At 57.2% G+C, this 14,318-nt stretch overlaps 1 protein-coding gene and 1 long non-coding RNA gene across 8 annotated transcripts; one reads left to right on the forward strand and one right to left on the reverse strand.

Annotated features, from left to right (window-relative positions):
* Positions 1-480: 480 nt before the first annotated feature.
* On the reverse strand, positions 481-7,870 carry LOC116482275 (uncharacterized). Of its 4 annotated transcripts, none has more exons than XR_009209604.1 (3): positions 7,803-7,870; positions 2,904-2,973; positions 481-741 (listed from the first exon to the last, which is right to left on the reverse strand). It is a non-coding gene; the product is annotated as an uncharacterized LOC116482275 (long non-coding RNA). The 4 variants fall into 4 exon arrangements; XR_004251820.2 differs by lacking the exon at positions 7,803-7,870 and adding an exon at positions 3,360-3,495; XR_009209603.1 differs by lacking the exon at positions 7,803-7,870 and adding an exon at positions 3,216-3,270.
* CFAP410 (cilia and flagella associated protein 410) lies at positions 3,429-13,970 on the forward strand. Of its 4 annotated transcripts, XR_009209601.1 has the most exons (8): positions 3,429-3,568; positions 4,787-4,805; positions 6,469-6,515; positions 8,967-9,196; positions 10,213-10,384; positions 11,302-11,395; positions 11,860-13,053; positions 13,547-13,970. XR_009209601.1 is itself a non-coding variant. In XM_032175596.2 (7 exons), exons 1-7 carry the CDS (start codon positions 3,492-3,494, stop codon positions 11,986-11,988), a joined length of 768 nt encoding a protein of 255 aa, XP_032031487.1. In that variant the 5' UTR covers positions 3,429-3,491; the 3' UTR covers positions 11,989-13,159. The 4 variants fall into 4 exon arrangements, 3 of the variants coding, with proteins under 3 accessions (XP_032031487.1, XP_032031489.1, XP_032031490.1); XM_032175596.2 differs by lacking the exon at positions 13,547-13,970 and having other exon boundaries at positions 11,860-13,159; XM_032175598.2 differs by lacking the exon at positions 13,547-13,970 and having other exon boundaries at positions 11,305-11,395; positions 11,860-13,159.
* Positions 13,971-14,318: the final 348 nt, after the last annotated feature.

Here is a 14,318-nt window from a genome sequence, read left to right on the forward strand (position 1 = left end):
CCCCACCCTTATCTCCCTTCGCTGACTCTCTTTTCGGACTCAGCCCACCTGCACCCGGGTGAAATAAACAGCTTTATTGCTCACAGAAAGCCTGTTTGGTGGTCTCTTCACACGGACGCAAGTGAAACCCACCACCAGGCCCAGCTAATTTTTTGTATTTTTAGTAGAGACAGGGTTTCACTATGTTGGCCAGGCTGGTCTCGAACTCCTGACCTCAGGCGATCCACCTGCCTCAGCCTCCGAAAGTGCTGGGATTATAGGCGTGAGCCACCGCGCCCGGCCTAATGTACATCTTATACATACATTTTTTCTTCTTTTTCTCTTCTTTTTCCATCTTACGCATATTGATTGATGTCTCACGTCTCCCTAAAAATGTATGAAAGCAAGCTGTGCCCCAGCCACCCAGGGCACATGTCATCAGGACCTCCTGAGGCTGTGTCACGGGCTTGTCCTTAACCTTGACAAAATAAACTTTCTAAACTGATTGAGACCTGTCTCAGATATTTTGGATTCACAGCTGCTAAGCTGCTCGGTCACAATTGAAGGCTCATAGGTTAGAGGTTGTTCAAAGGTAGTTTGGTGAGCAGGGGGCTAGGACATGGGGAGTGCTGATTGGTTACGTGCGAGATGAAATCTAGCTGTCCTTTTGGTCCTTTTGTGCTGCATGGCTTCTGGGTGGGGCCACAGGAGCTGTTGGCAAGACATCTAGCTGGATCCATCCGTGTCAGACGTGCAAGAAACCTGCAAAAATACAATAGTGATGTTCTACAATAGTGATGCTACCTGCAAGAGTAACTGGGGAAGTAGCTTGTCTTGTGACCTCCAGAATAATGGCTGACGAAAGTTTACATCTGCTCCTTAGTGGAATTCATGCTCCTCTACCCTTCTAGGCTGGTAGTGTAACCGCCCAATGGGTTCACCTTGCCCACTGCCTAGACAGAACCGATTTATCAAGACAAGGGAATTGCAATGGAGAAAGAGTAATTCACACAGAGCTGGCTGTGCAGGAGAGCGGAGTTTTATTATTACTCAAATCAGTCTCCCCAAGCATTCAGGGATCAGCTTTTTAAGGATAATTTGGCGGGTATGGGCTCAGAAAGTGGTGAGTGCTGATTGGTCAGGTTGAAGATTAAATCATAGGGGGTCGAAATGAGTTCTGGCTGACTTCTGTCCCTGGGTGGGATCACACACATGGTTGAGCCAGATTATCCGTTTGGGTGGTGTCATCTGCTGCATCCGAATGCAGGGTCTACAAAATATTTCAAGCACTGATCTTAAGTTTTGCAACAGTGATGTTATTCCCAGAAGCAATTTGGGGAGGTTCAGACTCTTGCTGCCAGAGGTTGCATGGCCCCTAAACTGTAATTTTTAATCTCGTAGCTTAATTTGTTAGTCCTACAAAGGCAGACTGGTCCCCAGGCAAGAAGGGTTTTTTTGGGAAAGGGCTATTATCAATTTTGTTTCAGAGTTTAATCTATAAACTAAATTCCTTCCCAAGGCTAGTCTGGTCTACACCCAGGAATGAACAAAGGCAGCTTAGAGGATAGTAGGAAGATGGGGTGGGTTAGGATGTAGGGACCAGCCCCACAGGGTCGGTGGGTCTCTCCCCATGTGCAGCGACGAGAGAGTGCAGAAATAAAGACACAAGACAAAGAGATAAAAGAAAAGGCAGCTGGGCCGGGGGGACCACTACCACCAATGCGCGGAGACCGGTAGTGGCCCCGAATGTCTGGCTTCGCTGTTATTTATTGGATACAAAGCAAAAGGGGCAGGGTAAAGAATGTGAGTCTTCTCCAATGATAGGTAAGGTCACGTGGGTCACGTGTCCACTGAACAGGGGGCCCTTCCCTGCCTGGCAGCCGAGGCAGAGAGAGAGAGAGAGAAGACAAAGAGAAAGACAGCTTACGCCATTATTTCTACATATCAGAGACTTTTAGTACTTTCACTAATTTACTACTGCTATCTAGAAGGCAGAGCCAGCTGTACAGGATGGAACATGAAGGTGGACTAGGAGCGTGACCACTGAAGCACAGCATCACAGGGAGACGGTTAGGCCTCCGGATAACTGCGGGCAAGCCTGACTGGTGTCAGGCCCTCCACAAGAGGTGGAGGAGCAGAGTCTTCTCTAAACTCCCATGGGGAAAGGGAGACTCCCTTTCCCGGTCTGCTAAGTAGCGGGTGTTGCTGCTTGACACCTTTTGCTACCGCTAGACCACGGTCCGCCTGGCAACGGGCATCTTCCCAGATGCTGGCGTCACCGCTAGACCAAGGAGCCCTCTGGTGGCCGTGTCTGGGCATAACAGAAGGCTCGCACTCCTGTCTTCTGGTCACACCTATGTCCCCTCAGCTCCTATCTCTGTATGGCCTGGTTTTTCCTAGGTTATGATTATAGAGCAGGGATTATTATAATATTGGGATAAAGAGTAATTACTACCAACTAATGATTAATGATATTCATATATAATCATATCTAAGATCTATATCTGGTATGACTATTCTTGTTTTATATTTTATTATACTGGAACAGCTCGTGTCCTCGGTCTCTCGCCTCGGCGCCTGGGTGGCTTGCCGCCCACATTAGGAGATCTTTCCCTGTCATAATTTCTTCAGTTATGATTTTCGCAAAGGCGGTTTCAGTGGTCTCATTAGCTTTACAAAGGCTGTTTAGTTTTGAGGAAGGGCTGCTATCATTTAAACTATAAATGCCTCCCAAAGTTAGCTTTGCTTATCCAGGAATAATTAAGGGCAGCTTTAAGGCCAAAGGCAAGATGGGGGTCGGCCAGATCTCCTTCAAGGCCATCCTTCTCTCGCCGATACAGTTTTTTGCAAAGCCGGTTTTAGAACGTCAGAACGCCTGTCTTTATGTAACTGTGGCCCATGTAACGATGTTTAGAGGGTCTTACCTGATTTCTAAAAGGCTGAAATGCTTGTAAGGGCTCTGCTGGACCTGCCCGTGCGTCTTTCCTATAAATGCTGGGAGGGAGGGAGACAAGGAATCAACACAGCCCCAGGGCTGCCCTGGGTTTATTCCAAGAGTTTGAATCGCGTAACTTGGAGCTGTGTAGCGCCCATCCCATCCACGCTAGGCCCGCGCTCAGAGTCAGGCCTAGGCACTCGGCCATGATGCGCGTGGGACCGAGCCCACCCCGCTCGGTTCCTGGGAGCAGCAGTTCAGCCCTCACTGGGCCGACTCGGGGACCGCCACCTGCACCCACCCTCTGCTCGCCGCGCGCTTCCGGGGTCGCGTTAGAATCGCGTCAGAGCCGGGCGCCCCAGGCCGCGCATGAGCAGGAGCAGAGCCAACGTGTCAGCGGCGCCCAAGCGGCCCCAGCGCGCTCGCGTCGCCCCGCTCTCCTCACCTAGTCGCCAATGGGCTCAGGATCCGCCCCTGACGACACGGGCCCCGCCCCTGGAGACACGCGCCGCGCAGTCGTCACCCGCCCGGGAGCAGGAGTCCGGGGACGCCCGCCGGTCGGGCCTGGGCGGCCGCCATGAAGCTGACGCGGAAGATGGTCCTGACCCGGGCCAAGGCCTCGGAGCTGCACAGTGTGCGCAAGCTCAACTGCTGGTGAGGCAGGGCCTGGCCGCGGCCGCCCCGGGGTCGGGGGAGGAGCCGGAGCGATGAGGGGCGGAGCCGGGGCGGGGAGAGGGCGGAGCCAGGGCTGGGGAGGGGGGCGGGGGCGGGAGTGGAACGGGAGGAGGGGCAGGGGCGAGGGCGGCGAAGGAGCCACGGGTGGGGGAGGGGAGGAGGCCGGGGGTCGGGGGTCGCCTGAGCCTCCCCATTTCCCGGCCCGCCTTTGCCCAGGCTGCCCTGTGGGCTGGATCTGATGTTTGGGGTTGCCAGCAGTCACTGGGACCAAGTCGAATAGGAGAGAGAACTGAGCTCTCGAGGACTGAGTCAGGAAACACGTTGGTGATCAGTACTGGGGGCGGCTGTGCCCAGGGTACTCGTGGCAGGTGACAGGAAGGGACGTGGGTGCGGTGGGACCCATGCAGGCTGAAAGGTGGGTAATGCTGAGTCTCACTGGGCCAAGGAAGACCAGGAGCTTCCAGAGGAGGGAGCCTGGAGTTGAGGCCTGCAAGAGTTCTAGGGCTCTCTGGGGACTGGGGACTCAGCGGAGTCACTGCGCCGTGTCAACCGGCCGCACCGTGCAGGCGGGCGTGGGGGTCAGCGAGAGCAGACGCTTCCTCCCAGGGGTGTCCCCAGACTGCCCAGAGTAAGCTCTTTCCTGTTAATTAAAAAGCTTTTCTCTCTGCCCTGGCATATCTGGTGTTTCGGCTACAATTCCTTTGTGTCATTTGCTTTCAATAATGCATTTCTTTGTTTTGCATGGGGTGGTCAGTACTCTCACTAAGCTGGGAGAAACAACAACCCTATTTCAGGCTTTTAAAGTTTGCTTCATAAGGTGCCTGTTCACCCTTTGAATTTGGCCTCTTATAAAGACGCCCTTGTTTATGTCTGTCAGTGAGAGAAATGAACCTTCTGCTACTCAGGGACCATGAGGAAGAGTTCATCTTTTTGTGTCTTACAAATGGAGCAACGCCTGCTGCTCCTTATCTAAAAAGTACCACCCCAACGTCAAACATACAGTTTAGTTGAAAATCAGCTAAAACAATTGTTTACACCTTTGCCAGTTATCTGGGCAACCTTCCTTTTTTGCCATGCCATTAAAATCCTAGAATCTTAAGGTTTGTAGGGAGTCATCGGTAATTTTTGGAATTTTTGTCTTCAGTGTTTTTTATTCAACTTTAACAAAATTAAAGTATGTATCTTTTCTCTCCCTAGGGGCAGCCGCCTCACAGATGTAAGTATTGCCTCACAGATGTAAATATTGTGCTGATCATCTCCAAATAGCCTCAATCCCAAATGTTGTAGCTTCTTTCCCAAAAGAATTTTTAAGTTGACAAAACTGCACCTATCAGTTCAGTCCCACACTTGGTACTTCGTTCACTTAGCAGTTTTCGTTCTGCAGAACCACTAATGGAAAAACAATTCTCTAGTGCCAGGCTTATTTTGCAGTTCCCATCAACATCCCTATAAATGAAATGCCCTTTGTCACTTGGTCGCAGAGGAGGGGAGCAGTAGTTTGGAACTTGCTCTCACCTGGAAAGGAATCCCAGGAGGGTTTGTTTTACTTTGTTAAGGGGAAGTTGAAGGTCTACACCCCCTCTTCTTGGTCACATCTAGCCTTGTACCCCTCTACCGCTACCCCAAAGGCAGGCAGAGAATAAGCCCTGCTGGGAGAACTTGAGCGTGTGCATCTGTGAAAGATTTTTTTCTTCTCTCCTTCATTCTCTTTCTCAGTCCAAAATATCCCCAACTTATACAGGGATCGCATACCAATTGTTTCTTTCTTTTTTCTTTTTTTTTTACATGGAGTCCCTCTCTGTTGCCCAGGCTGGAGTGCAGTGGCACGATCTTGGCTCACTGCAACCTCCGCCTCCCGGGTTCAAGCGATTCTCCTGCCTCAGCCTTTGAGTAGCTGGGACTACAGGCACCCACTAATTTTTGTACTTTTTAGTAGAGATGGAGTTTCACTGTGTCGGCCAGGCTGGTCTCAAACCCCCTGAGTTCAGGTGGTCCACCTGCCTCAGCCTCGCAAAGTGTTGGAATTACAGGTGTGAGCCACCATGTCCAGCCCAATTATTTATCTCTTTATTCTCCTTTGTTTTTTTAGTTTGAACTGTACATTTCCTTAAAGACAAAAAAAAAAAAGCCTGGATACATGGCACCTGGATGTAATCTGTTTTGTGCTGTAACTGAAATACTCCATGTTTAGCAGTGAATATACAAACGTACCATGTCCGTAGACACGAGTCCCTTATACATGGGATGCATCCGACTAGGCTGTGAGCTCATTAAGGCTGGGGCCCTGCCAGGCACCCAAGCGCTGGTGCCATGCCTGACGTATGGTGGGCTCTCGCATATGTGGGAGCTTTGCAGGTTGTGAAGGCTTTGTGGACCACTCTGGGCACCTCACCCCTGAATTGACAGTACCAGTGTGATTTGAGATCCAGTTTCAAGCCTGTCTTCCTTTTGGCCAAGACCTGTTATCAAGAAGAGATTTCCACCCTTTCCTTGCTTTCTATCCCTGCATAGGGGGCATTGGGGTCCCCTTACCTGATGTCCTTTGAGGGCATCTAAAGTAATGAATGCTCCGTCTCCACTGCTGGCAGCATCTGACAGCAACGATGCTGCTGTCAAATTTAATAAAGAGAGAGTGCGTGCAAGGAGGAGCCTCACATTTCTCCTTCAGTCTGCGGGGCGTCTGGGCTGCAAGGTGGTGTCAGAGGGGAGCCTGGCATGCTCGTGGGCATTCACCCTGGGCACGCTGGCTGAGCAGGGCCGTGCCCCTCAGGCCCCGGAAGTGGGTTGGCCGTGGCTTCGACAGTTCTCTGTGGCTGATGGCAGTGCGGCCGCGATGCCCTGCTGTGCCGTGCTTGCTAGTCATGCTCTTTTCCTCCTAGATCTCCATTTGCCGGGAGATGCCCAGCCTGGAGGTGATCACACTCAGGTACCTCGCTCCTGCCAGCATGCTCAGCCTGGGGCCTGGAAACCGGGGCAGAGCCTCACGTCCCTCCAGTGGGACCCAGCACTGTGACATAACCTGGAAACCTCCAGCACAGACTGAGCGCGGCTTCTAGAAGGGGAGGGGCCGGGACATTGAGAGCTGGGCCTACCCTGTGGCCCCCATGTTCAGCCCTCCTTCCTAAGAGCCTCACCTGGGCCTCCTGATGGCTCCTGTCCCCTGCCCGCCCTGCTGTACCCCTGCCCACCCTTGGCCTGTGTGCTCCGATAAGCCATTGCTGTGTTCACTAGGCCAGTCGGTGGTGGAACCAGCCCTCCTAAGGATTCACAGTGGCCACATCTGCCCCGGGACCACCAGAGTCCTGGCCTCTTCTGCCCCCCAGTGCCACTACTGCTTACCAGTTTCTCTGCACCCCATGACCTGTGCCCGTCTTCTGGGGTCACTGCCCTCCCAACAGACTAAGGGAACCTTGAATGAACAAATGTTACTGGACTTTGAGGCAGTTGGGGTGTATTTGGGGGCTCTGGGGAAGAGAAGAGCTCCCTTTACCCTGAATTCCCTTCTGCCTACTGTGGGACCCAGGGAGGGAGCAGACGCTCATGGCTCACCACTGCCCACCAGATGCTGGATGGGTGCCTTTGGGTTTCCGCATTTAAAAGCTCACAAGGGTTTAAATCCTGTGGGGAAGGCCCACCCCTCTGGCAGCTCAGAAGGTTCCAGGGCTTGCCCTCTGAGAGTGGGTGTTGCAGGCCCCTGGTCCCTGACTGTGACCTACCTTCTTCATCTCACAGGCAGCCGCGGGGTAGGCCAGCCCCTGCCCATCCTCTGTAACGCCCTCCAAGGTTGGCATTGCCATGTTGATGCCCGTGCCCAGCCTGCTGCCCACCATGGGCTGAGGCCAGTCCATCTGGTGTTCAGGCATCCCCAGCGCGGGCACCAGCCTGTCTTGCCCGAGCCTTGCTGAATGAATGAAATGGGCTTGGAGGCATGTTCCTGGGTCAAATCTCAGCCCTCCCGTCTATTGGCTGGCTAACCTTGGGCGAGGCATGGCCCTCTGTGCCTCAGTTTCCTTTCTGTAACATAGAGGTATTACAAGTGCCCACCCCACAGGGAGACGAGGAGGAGATAGAGCCCGAGCCCAGAGGTTGAGCCGGGGTGCGCGTGCCCGCCCAGAGGTTGAGCCGGGGTGCGCGTGACTGCCGCGGGGCTCGTTTCACTAACTCAGGCGACACAGTGAGGATGGGATTTCAGCCCTGCCTCCGAAAGGCTTACCTGACAGGGAGACGTGGAGCTTGTGGTTCCCACGGTGGCAGGAAGCTTGGGGCGGAGGTGTGGATCCAGCCCTGTCCCTGCCGCTCACTGAGTCACCCAGGGGCCACAGGGCCTCCGAGCATCAGGCCGCTCGTGTGTGGGGCTATTTCTGTCACATCTCAGGAGGGACAGGATCCCGAGGGTGTTGACCGAGCTCAGGTGCCTGGTGCCTGCACGCCTGACTGCCCTGGAGCGGAGCAGGAAGCCTCGAGGCCGCGGGTGTGGTCCGCACATCGCGCTGCTGCCTGTGCCTGGGGCAGACTCCATCCTGGAAAGAGTCCCACAGCCTGAGTTTTGCTCTTGGTAAAATGGGGCGCCCTCATAGCTAGGAGCTGCATGAGACAATACCTGGGAAACCCCGAGTGAAGGGATGGCATGGGGAGGGGGGCTCAGCACCGCAGGCTGCCCATGGGGGCCTGGTAACCGCCCTTCCGAGGCGCCTGCCGGATGCGAGAGCAGCCTTCCAGGCAGGGGGCCCTGGCTCTCGGGAGGCGGACGCTCCGCACCTTTGAGGGCCTGCGGGGGCGGCTCCGCGTGTTTGCTTGCGGAGGGGACGGACCCCACGCTGTCGGGTAAAGCCTGCGGGTCTCCGCTCCCGGCCTCCTGCGTTTCTCTACTTCCCTGACGCGTCCACATTCTGTAGAATGGAAATGAGGCCCATCCCCAGAGTTGTCGCCCTCAAGCGGGGGTTTGGAAGGTCCGTGCTCACTCCCACGTCACATGGAGCTGGCTCGTAGTTTTTGCCAGGAGTTTTTCTGGCCGCTCCCTGCTTTGGGGCAACATGATACGTTCCTTAAGAGGCCTTAGTTTTCCTCACCTGTGAAGGAGGGCCACATTCCCCACCTCCCACCCTCTAGTGCCCTGAGAGCTGATGCGGAGCGTCGGGCCAAGGGGCTGTTGCTGGCGGGGTCCACCCCAGTCCGCCTTTGAGTTCAGGGCCTGGCCTTCCTACAGCTCTCTCCTTGGCCCAGGTCCACTGCACGTGACTCGTGACATCCGATTTGGGCTTCTCAGGAGAGGGCAGGGACACAGGTCCCTGAGTGCCTTTTACTGGGGGTGGGGATTGAGAGGTGGCCTTGGGGGCCCTGGCCACGACCCTCGCCGACTGTGCTGGTCTCCGTGCAGCGTCAACAGCATCTCCACGCTGGAGCCCGTGAGCCGGTGCCAGCGCCTGAGCGAGCTGTACCTGCGGAGGAACCGCATCCCCAGCCTGGCCGAGCTCTTCCACCTGAAGGGGCTGCCGCGTCTGCGGGTGCTGTGGCTGGCCGAGAACCCGTGCTGCGGCGCCAGCCCCCACCGCTACCGCATGACCGTGCTGCGCACCCTGCCGCGCCTACAGAAGCTGGACAACCAGGGTAGGTGGCCGCAGCGGGGTCACCGGCCCTCCCGAAACAATCCCTGGAAGGGGATGTCCCCGGCCCTCTTTTCTCTTCTCCTTTTCTGCAAATACCTGGTCTGGCGGGACACAGATGTGTCCTGTGAAGTCTCCTCCAGAGGCTGTTCCCCTAGCTTCTGTGTCTCCTCTTGATCCCGCCGCCCGAATGCAGCAGCGCAGCGTAGGGTCCCTCCTGGGACTGACAGTTTGCGTATGCCCCGATGACCGCAGGACCTGGTAGCAAAGCAAAAGGGTTCTTTCTTTGCTTCTGTGAGTAGCAGCCCTGCTCTGACCATCGCCATGCACCATGGCGAGCGGGGGCGTCAGTATCTGGCAAGCAGCGTCGCACTGGTCCACAGGGACTGGGCAGGCTCCACGGGCCACTGTGAACCTAGGGTGGCGGTGCCATCGCGCTCCCGCCGTGGGAAGGGGCTGCCCAGCACCGCAGTGCCCGCTGCTGCGCTCCACCAGTTGGAGGCGCTCGTGCCTCCTCTGGCCAGCGCCAGCACCGACACAGTTTTCCAGGCTGTGGTTTCATGCTGTTTGTTCATCCTTGGCATTCTCAGCACACTAGTGTCTCATCCTTGTCAGGCATACAGACACTAATATTTTCTTCCAGACAATTTTATTAATATTAGTAATATAAACTTTAGGGAAATTGATATGTGAGTAAAATGGAATAAATTAAGGATGATCTGTTCCTTTTTCTATTGTGTCTTAGTTGAGGTTTTGAGGAGTATTTGCTTCTGGCCAAGGCTGGTGTTGAGATTCCCGAGCAGCCCTCCACCATCTGTTGTGTGTCGGCCCGTGCCAGGCTGGGGATGGGACAGTGAGGAACCGGCTCCTACTCTGGGAGTTGTCCCTGGAGGTTGATACACGTGCATGCATTTCACAAGCAGATTGTGCCTGAGGCCGCAGTAAGGACTGGAGCTGCAGTGTGTGTGGCCTGCACGTGGGTGAGGCCACTCATGCTGTCTTCTGTCCTTCATCCCAAAGCTGTGACGGAGGAAGAGCTGTCCCGTGCACTGAGTGAGGGAGAGGAGATCACCGCCGCCCCGGAGAGAGAGGGCACAGGCCACGGCAGCCCCAAGCCATGCTGCACACTGAGGTCCCTCAGCTCTGCTGCTGAGACTGGCCAGGACCCGCTGGACAGCGAGGAGGAGGCAATGTGAGGCTGGAGGGCAGTGGGGACTCCGCAGCCCGTCCCTGTCCCCCAGGGTCCTCCCACGGGGAGTGAATGGGGCTTCCTGTGAGCTGCGTCTCTGGGAAGTGAGGGAGAGGGATTATCCGGGGGAGTGTCTGTTCTCATCCATATTCTCTGGGAGTGACTCAGTGCCCAGGTAGTGATTTCAGTGGCAGGTCCATGTTTTGCCCAACAGCGGATGTGCCAGGGAGCAGGAGGGGGGTGAGCCAGGCCCCGTGCCTTGGCACAGAGAAGGCTCGCAGCACCAGAGCTTGTGAGGTGCAGGGAGCCCCTGGTGGGGGGTGTGGCCTAGGGCCACAGTCACCGGAATGGTTTGTGGGCACGGCCATCAGTGCCCGTACGGCCTTGGGCTTGGGGGCCGTGGAGGGGCCACAGGGCTGACTGCAGTGAGACGCCGGCGCCTCCCAGGGCAGTTGGCTGCGGGTCATGAACGCATTTGATAGAAGCTGGGCGCTTCTCTCCTGCTTGGCAGATCACACCCGCTGCTGGTGCCTGTGGTGGGGGCATCGGGATGTGATCTCCGTTAGGCATCTGCCGTCCAGCACAGGGCTTGACCCCATGGTCAGGAGCTCTCCCCCGGCATTTGTGTGTTCAGGTGGCCCCCACCCTGCCCCCGAGGCCCCGGGTGGAAGGTATTACAGCTGGGGAGCCCCAGGGTGCCAGGAGGGCGCCCCACAGGTGAAGTAAGTGCGGGGCTCTGTAGGAGCTGCCATCTGTAGCCCCTGACCTCACACGAGTTGCCTCCCTTCTCTTGCCCCTGTGTGCCAGGCGGGATTTGCATGAGCCCTGCCTTTGCTTGGATGTGACCTGCAGACAGGGTTTGCAGAGGCCCCCGCTGCCACGAGCCCCTGACCCTCACACGCCTGTGTCCCTCTCACCAGCAGCGCCCGGGGTGAACTTGGCCTGAAGCCCCCTTCCCAGGACCAGTTTCCTTCCTTCTCACCCAGGGATGCTTCGAGCAGCCACAAGAGCAGGGTGAGTGATGGGCTGCTAGGGGGCCGCTGCTGCCTCTGCCCACTGCACAGAAATCGTGGGGAGGGAGGATGGAGCCTCACAGGGCCTCGAAGAGCTGTGCCCCAGGGGGAGCTGCGCGTGTGGGTCTGTGAATGCGCACACACGTGTAACACATGCCCCGCACGGAGCCCTCCTGGCCCCTCAGCCTCTCCTGGTCTCCTGGTCTGTGGAATGTGGGCCCAGGCCCTGCTGGGCTGAGGGCAACAGGAGTCACGTGGAAGAAGCGCCACACACATGTTCACAGGCGGGGCTCCTCCTCTGCTCAGATTCTCCGTGTGTGCCAGCCAGTCAGTCACTTGGACGGCCCGCACCCCCGGGACCAGTCGCTTTGTGGTGGGGCACCGCTGGCCAGGCCCCAGCCCTTGTGGAGGGAAGCAGCCTCGCGGTGCTTGGTGGGCTTAGTCCGCACCCCTCTCTGCCCCCAGAACGTCCTGACTGCCATCCTGCTGCTGCTGCGGGAGCTGGACGCAGAGGGGCTGGAGGCCGTGCAGCAGACTGTGGGCAGCCGGCTGCAGGCCCTGCGTGGGGAGGAGGTGCAGGAGCACGCCGAGTGACCACAGGACCTGAGCGCCACTCCACCCTCCACGGGGACCCCAGCGTCTTCCCCAGCCCCCGGGAGCTGGAGGGTGGCTGCCACGGCCGCAGCCCTGGCCCCACACAAAAGCCTCCCTGGTTCGCCACATCGGCCGAGGGCAGGAGTGGGTGTTAGCTACTAGCTAACCAGGGCGGTAGAGATGCTGTCCACACCAGTCCTGTCCCCAGGACTCCCCTTTTGTGGTTTGGAGGTTCTGGGCTGGCCTGGGCTCTTAAAGGGAGGATTCTGCAGGCCGTCCTCCCTAATAAAAGATTTTCCCAAGGTTGATCTGGAGGGGACATTTCCTAAGGCACAGTCGTGACAGTCTTCCTGAAAGTAAGGGCCGTCTCTCCACAGAATGAGGAGGTATTCACGGATGGCTTTGCCGATTCCAGCCCTTGGTCCTTGGATAGATTTCTGTTGTGCAAGGGAGACTTCGAGGATGCTGGAGCTGCTCTCAGCAGGCAGCACCTCCCGCATCCACGGGAGAGGGTTTTGTTTTCTTGGCCGGGCTGGGCAGGCGCGCCTTCCTTTCTCTCTCCTGTGAAGAACTGCAGGAGGGCCCTCAGCTGTGAGGCTGTGGATGAACAGGCCTGTTCGCTCCGGGGTCCGGGCCTGGCACAGGAAGCAGCTGGACTAGGGGAGTCCTTGGAGCATCTGAGAGGGGTTTTCTTTCCTCTGGGAAGAATCGCAAGTCTTATGAGGATGCCACAATCTGGGCAGTGACCCGCGGCCCTGGGGACCTTCCTAGTGCCCCCCAAAACCAAGGAAGCATTCACGTGAGATGGGGAGCCAGCCTTCCAGCTGGTGTGTAGGAAAGCCAGCTCCCTGGGTGGGCCCTTGTCCTGTGTGGCGTTGAGATCCAGATCTCCGTGCGATGTCCCCGTCCTCCGCTGAGCGGTGATGCGTGGCCACGTGTGCAGGCCGCTGTTCTCCCAAGCTCGGGGCCATGCCGTGCCACCGTCACCAGAGCCAGCTGCAGCATTGGGGCAGCCACTGTCGCCGGACTTGGGGAAGCCCAGGGTGAAGACAGTCGCTCCAGAAGGTGTGTGATCTCCAGGCAGTGGGGAGTGGAGTCACCACTCGTGACATAGAGGGTGGACAGTTCAGGCCTGTGTCTCCTTGGGACTGTGGGGTGGGTGCCCTCAGTAAAGCGCCTTGTTGGAATGGTTGAGGTCGTTTAAATTGAGTCCCTTCCACTTCCCCCGCCATGCGCTGCCGTGGGCATGTGGGGCTTACACCAGCGCCCTCCTGCCCCACACCATGCGCACCTTGGGTGGGACCTGTGGGGGCAGCTGCCTGCGTTCAGCCCCACGGTTCCCCCTACCCCCGTCCCCACCATTGCCGCCTCCAACCTCAGCCTCCTGCATGCTCCCCCTCCCGACACCTCGTCACCCAATGCCCCCAGCCATGGAGGACAGCCAGAAGCACGTCCAGCTCAGGGTACCCCACAGTCCAACTCCACTCCTCCCCAAGTCACCCCAAAAGTGGGTTCTCAAGCCGAGCAGCACTGGCATCACACTGTCCCATTCACCCAGTTCACAGGAGAGGACAAAGGGCCCAGGAGGCCGCGTCACTCTGCCCGAAATACCAGAAACGCCAACTCCACGCAGCCAGAAGTGGGCCTGACGCAGGCGCTCGCCACAGCACGTCGCCCAGGAGGGAGGCGGCCACTGTCCCGGGCATCAGCCACAGGCCACCACCTGGGTGCAGCAGCTGAGTGGCAGCTAAACAGGTTCTAACACCTCATCAGGCAGGGCAGGCCAAGGGGGGTCTACTCAGAACTGAGTCCTGATCCCAGACGGTGTGACACAACAGCGCCCCCAAAGCATGCCTGTGTGGTTCCCTGGGCCTGTGAACCTGTTCCTCTGTTCCTTTTTGAGACAGAGCTGCAGACCCAGGAGCACTGTCCTTAGACAACTGTCCCCTCCTGGGCCTGGCCCCAGAACGGCCCAGCTCAGAATGAACTAGAAGGCCACTAGGTGTGGGCCCCTCCACCCCAGCTCCAGAGTGAAGCAATCTGGAGGCCTCCGGCACTAGAATCAACACAGTGAGGAGCTCTTGGAATATCAAGGTGCCCGAGGGCAAGAGGGTCCGCAGCCCCTTCACCAGGTCCCTAGAACCACCTCACTGGCCTGAGCTCAACCAGGCGACGCCCAGGGGCCCTCAATGTGGCCCTTAGAACCCTCCAAGCCAGGGTTCTCCCTTGAGATACCTCCTGTGTCCCAAAACCACATCCCCAGGGTGGCACTGCAGGCAGGAAGCAGCTCTCTTGGGCAAGCACCTGCCACCTTGGTGATGCAGAGCGTG

Source organism: Hylobates moloch, unplaced genomic scaffold, assembly GCF_009828535.3.
Source record: "Hylobates moloch isolate HMO894 unplaced genomic scaffold, HMol_V3 SCAFFOLD_14, whole genome shotgun sequence".
NCBI lineage: Eukaryota > Metazoa > Chordata > Mammalia > Primates > Hylobatidae > Hylobates > Hylobates moloch.